Source organism: Nansenia antarctica, assembly GCF_963989245.1.
Source record: "Nansenia antarctica genome assembly, chromosome: 5".
In the NCBI taxonomy this organism is placed as follows: domain Eukaryota; kingdom Metazoa; phylum Chordata; class Actinopteri; order Argentiniformes; family Microstomatidae; genus Nansenia; species Nansenia antarctica.
Genome location: NC_137690.1, coordinates 24,622,090 through 24,627,629, shown reverse-complemented (window position 1 = coordinate 24,627,629; position 5,540 = coordinate 24,622,090). Strand labels below are relative to the sequence as shown.

Here is a 5,540-nt window from a genome sequence, read left to right as displayed (position 1 = left end):
CCTCTGGACCCTGCTGCATGTGGCTCCGTCACCTGCTTGCTTGTTTTCCTTTTTTTTGCGTATGAGCGTGTCTTTCCTACCACTTGCGTTTTTGTGGAAGGGGTGAGTTGTAAATACTTTCTTTACTGATCTCTGGTGTGGTTTACCTACGACAGGTTTGATGTCATAGGTGACATTTGAGGATATTTGTTAGTCAACCATAAATATTGTACAGAAAAAGAATTGGACACCTCAGTTCAACCAAAATCATAATGGACTTGCATAATGGATCGCCCAGATGTAACAGCATAATTTTTAAATGATAGTAATGCATGTTTTTTTTTATCAACTGTTCTCTTCACCATACAGTGCAGCAGTTGAACAGCAACCTCAACCAAGGATTTCTTTGAAATTTCAGGTGACTGGATATCCAAATCTTCATGAGGTGAAAGGATGGCTGAACGCTTCTTGGCACAGGAACTGTTTATCAGTAAATGGACCAGTGCCCTAATGTGAGTCACAGGTTTTTAATTTACAAACGGGCAGAGAGAGGAAGGAATGGGTCAGGCCGAGGAACCAGAGGTGGGGCGAGGTCTGCACAGCCCTGACCAACTGGTCCGGGAGTCCTACCTAATGGCACATGACTATATCAATTATGTGACTGCAGGGCCAGGCAGCTCTATTGGTCCAGCCCCCACAGCCACAGCAGCCGCTCTGCGCCACGCCGGCGACGAACTGCTCATCCGCTTCCCCATCTTCTTCAGACGCTGGCCGCGCGTCTTCCAAAGCGTCACTGAGGCCTCGGCCTGCTCCACGCTCATCTCCATACTGGACGAGCATTTTGCCCCCAGTAGGGGGCGCCAGCGTGAGCTGGCCTGGAGCGCCGTGCTCTCTGTGTACGTGCTGGCGGGCCAGATGGCCCTGCACTGCCACCAGAGAGGCATGATAGGAGTCATGCCCGAGCTGAAGGAGTGTGTGGGCAGTTATGTGGAGAGGGTCATCTGCCCGGAGATAAGGGACAAGGGTGGATGGGTAAGTTCACCAGTCCTCTACTGACATGACAAGATTCCATTTCGAATGTCAGTTACACTTTATGTTGTTGTTGTTGTTGTTGTTGTTCTAGTAAACCATCTATTCTTACCATATCCATAACTTCTCTGGAAGCTTGGGTTCTAATTCAGTTTTTCTGTTGCTGACAGACTGGTTTTGTGAGCCGCTTTGGGCAGAAGCAGGACTTGGAGGGCCAGGTGAAGAAAGTATGTTGTTGGACATTACTGATATTGGCCACAAGTATTCTCTCTTATTTCCTGTGGAAAAGAAGAATGTGTTAAACAACACCCCCACCTAGTGGCCAGACGAAGAAAAACATAATCTTATTTTGTCAAATGAAAAATATCTTTCTCCAAATGTTTGACATCTCTGCTTTAGTCCTAACTTAAAACATAGTCATGTAGAATGATGTGTTATTTTACAACCATAACAATAACAATAACAACAACATATGACAACATTTTGGGGGTGGATTTGTAAACAAAAACATTGGATTCATGCTGTTCTGAAATGTTATTGGATAAATCAATAAGTCGTTAAAAATGTTACTTGTCTTTGCAAGCATGTGCTTGTGGTTGGAACATTTCAATCATTCCAGCAGTAATCACATGAGACTGTGTTGGACAAGAAGAACTGGTCTAGTAGTGTAACCCTAACAAGTGTAACTAGGGGGGTTTGAGCTAGGGACCTCTCTCATGGATAACACCACAGACATAAACCATTAAACCAAGAGGACATCCTGTAAAGGCTGTATCTAGGCTTAGAAGTCGCAGGCAGAGCTACCTCATCACAAGCGCATGATTCCAAATTACTTCCGCTACATGAGAACATAGGGATGATATTTGCCTGCCACGCAGTCACTGGACTTCGCTCTACTGGGTGAACCTATCATACAAACAAAAGGCCTACAGTATTATCTAGATAGCTACCTAGCAACTTGATTATGTTGAGCAGAGATGAGCTAGTCACTCTGTATATCAAGTCAACAGTAGGCTTTATGTTTAGAAAGTGAAACCGCACCACTGTACCGACCCACTGTATTACTGTACTTGAGGCCCAAAAGGCCTCATTCAAGCTAAACGATTTATAAACAGAGATGGTTTGTCATAACCTAATTTGGACCACTGTGAATGTATATATAGCACCTCATCATGATCCAACTACTGTTCAGACCTAGCTAGATCATCAACAAATAGGGAATGGGAGCCTGTCGTCAATTATGATATGCCTTATTATTTACCAATTTGGTCCAACATCATTACACAGGGAAAATTGGATGAGCTTATTGGTTATTTTTAGTCTTATCAAATCATAGCAATCGAGCACTAATCTGGCTCGCAATCTTAATTTAATAGCAAACCATGACAAGCTCAGCTCAGTAAAGCTTATTTCATAGGCATTACAAGACATTCCTGAGCTGTGCTTAAGAGAACTAGCACATGATTCTACTCAGCAATACTGTAAGTCCTGTGTGCATGTAGGACTTACATAAACATACTGTGGTACTTAGGCATCATTACACCAGCAAAGCAGTTAAACGACCTTGTATCTCTATGAATCTCATTTAAGGTTATCAACCTATTAAAAACAGTGTAGGAAAGCGACTATGATGGCCTTTTATGAATTGCCTAAATATCTTAATATTCATTTATTGAAAGATCCAGCCATTAAAGCAAAGGAAACCTCTTTTTTATGCACAGAAGAATTTATTATGCTTCTGTACAGACAAGAAAGGACAGCAACAGCAGTGACAGAACAAAAAGGACAGAGAAATTGAGAACATTGAAAGGTCAACTGACATGTCAGTGAATTACACAGCTTACACAATTACAAACATTTAGGCCAGCTCCTCTTCTCCCTCCTCCTCAAACTCTCCCTCCTCCTCGGCTGTGGCATCCTGGTACTGCTGGTACTCGGACACGAGGTCGTTCATGTTGCTCTCGGCCTCAGTGAACTCCATCTCATCCATACCCTCTCCTGTGTACCAATGCAGGAAAGCCTTGCGCCGGAACATGGCGGTGAACTGCTCGGAGATGCGTTTGAACAGCTCCTGGATGGCGGTGCTGTTACCGATGAAGGTGGCGGCCATCTTGAGGCCACGGGGAGGAATGTCACACACGGCTGTCTTCACGTTGTTGGGGATCCATTCCACGAAGTAGCTGCTGTTCTTGTTCTGCACGTTCAGCATCTGCTCGTCCACCTCCTTCATGGACATGCGCCCGCGGAAGATGGCTGCCACCGTCAGGTAACGGCCGTGGCGGGGGTCGCAAGCTGCCATCATGTTCTTGGCGTCGAACATCTGCTGGGTGAGCTCGGGCACGGTGAGGGAGCGGTACTGCTGGCTCCCCCTGCTGGTGAGGGGTGCGAAGCCCGGCATGAAGAAGTGGAGGCGGGGGAAGGGCACCATGTTGACGGCCAGCTTACGCAGATCGGCGTTGAGCTGTCCTGGGAAACGCAGGCAGGTGGTGACGCCGCTCATGGTGGCAGAGACCAGGTGGTTGAGGTCGCCGTATGAGGGAGTGGTGAGTTTGAGCGTGCGGAAGCAGATGTCGTACAGGGCTTCATTGTCGATGCAGTAGGTCTCATCAGTGTTCTCTACAAGCTGGTGGACAGACAGTGTGGCGTTGTAAGGCTCGACTACGGTGTCTGATACTTTGGGCGAGGGCACCACGCTGAAGGTGTTCATAATGCGGTCGGGGTACTCTTCACGAATCTTGCTGATGAGCAGTGTGCCCATACCAGAGCCGGTTCCACCACCCAAAGAGTGAGTGAGCTGGAAGCCCTGCAAACAGTCACAGCTCTCAGCCTCTTTCCTGACCACATCCAAAACTGAGTCTACCAGCTCGGCTCCCTCTGTGTAATGGCCCTTGGCCCAATTGTTTCCAGCACCACTCTGACCTGCAAAACAAAAACAACAGTGTTATTTTTCTCTCCTCTCTTGGCCATCCACAGCATACCAATAATCATTGAACACAGTCACAAGCATGAAGCAGTGACCTACCAAATACAAAGTTGTCGGGTCTGAAGACCTGGCCGAAGGGACCGGATCTCACAGAGTCCATGGTTCCTGGCTCAAGGTCCACAAGCACAGCACGGGGCACATATTTGCCACCTGCAAAACCAAGGGGAAAAGGTAAGATTCACTTCAACATGAATGCAATCAATAAGATAAATGCAATAGACCATAACAACAGTGACAGCTCACCCGATGCTTCATTGTAGTAGACATTGATCCTGTCCAGCTGCAGATCACTGTCTCCATGGTAGGTGCCAGTTGGGTCAATGCCATGCTCATCACTGATCACCTCCCAGAACTAAAAGGGTAAAGTCATGTTTAAGTTAAAAGATCCACAAAAAAGCCTAGCTGGTAGTGCCTCAATACAGAGCCACAAGGAATGGCATATTAGTTACACTTTTAGACATGTTTTAATTCAAATAATCGACATACTGCATAATACATTGCATACAGTAATCAGTAATAAAAACTCCCTGCATGCATCGTCTCCCGCGCGCGGTACAACCTCCTATTGGCTAAAATCCATCAGCTGTGGTTTTAAAACGTTCAAAAACGTCATTCACTGAAATTCCGCCCACATCTGCAAGAAAACCGGGCGGTGCGCGTTCATTCAATGAGACGAATGTATCGGCCTGGCCTTGACTTGAGACTGAAACAATAGCGCAATTCTTTTCCAATTTATTTGGAAATAATTGTAATTGAAAATCTCACACTGCATTCACCATTATAAGAAAATACAGTATATATGGCCACCTTTATTTAGCGTCGTGTCCATTGGCGATTCTCTTTTGCGCATTGCAGTCGTCTGACACATTATGCCAATCAACACCATTCTAATTAAACACAATTTAATGTATAGATTTGTTGTTATTAATGCCATGCAATCAAGACACAAATGAGTCTTAATATACACATTAATGTTCTGCCATTGCCAATTGCAAGAAATAAAGATACAGCCCAAATTAAAATCAGTGGAATAAATACACTACAAAAAGCAGAAAATGGGCCAATGTCGCAATCTTCAAATTCATCAAGAATAGGTTAATTGTAATGAGTAAAGGTAGAACATAATGTCCAAGCATACCCATTAACAGTTACATTCCTTGGGTGTGGTTCAACAGACGCGCAGACAAAGCAGACGCGACTTTTCGCAAATCTTTGCCCATTACAGGATTTTGATTAATTTAAATCTGAAACTATACACACCTTGGCGCCGATCTGGTTTCCACACTGTCCAGCCTGTAGATGCACGATTTCCCTCATTTTCTTCTTGGAGGTAGAACGATTCTATGGCGACCAAATCTAAGCGCTTTCCTTTCTTAGAATACGCGAAAAGAATGGACTGGTACTATATAAATGAGGGTTTGTGCCCGCCCTTTAATAGTTGGTGTCACTGAATCTAATACAGCCATTGGCTGATATATCTAAACCCCATTTATTGACACATTTTTGGACGAATCATATTCGTTAAGAAGGATTTCCATTGGACTTGTAG

The 5,540-nt window shown here is 44.9% G+C and overlaps 2 protein-coding genes across 5 annotated transcripts; one reads left to right on the top strand and one right to left on the bottom strand.

Moving 5' to 3' along the window:
• Positions 1-537: 537 nt before the first annotated feature.
• bcl2l16 (BCL2 like 16) lies at positions 538-1,310 on the top strand (the record flags this gene model as incomplete). Its single annotated transcript, XM_080531504.1, has 2 exons — positions 538-1,011; positions 1,179-1,310. 2 exons carry the CDS (start codon positions 538-540, stop codon positions 1,308-1,310), a joined length of 606 nt encoding a protein of 201 aa, XP_080387630.1.
• Positions 1,311-2,866: 1,556 nt separating this feature from the next.
• LOC308158614 (tubulin beta-1 chain) lies at positions 2,867-5,308 on the bottom strand (the record flags this gene model as incomplete). Of its 4 annotated transcripts, XM_080532274.1 has the most annotated exons (5): positions 2,867-2,992; positions 3,851-3,927; positions 4,031-4,141; positions 4,235-4,343; positions 5,252-5,308. In XM_080532274.1, 5 exons carry the CDS (start codon positions 5,306-5,308, stop codon positions 2,867-2,869), a joined length of 480 nt encoding a protein of 159 aa, XP_080388400.1. The 4 variants fall into 4 exon arrangements, with proteins under 4 accessions (XP_080388400.1, XP_080388397.1, XP_080388398.1 ...); XM_080532271.1 differs by having other exon boundaries at positions 2,867-3,927; XM_080532272.1 differs by lacking the exon at positions 4,031-4,141 and having other exon boundaries at positions 2,867-3,927.
• Positions 5,309-5,540: the final 232 nt, after the last annotated feature.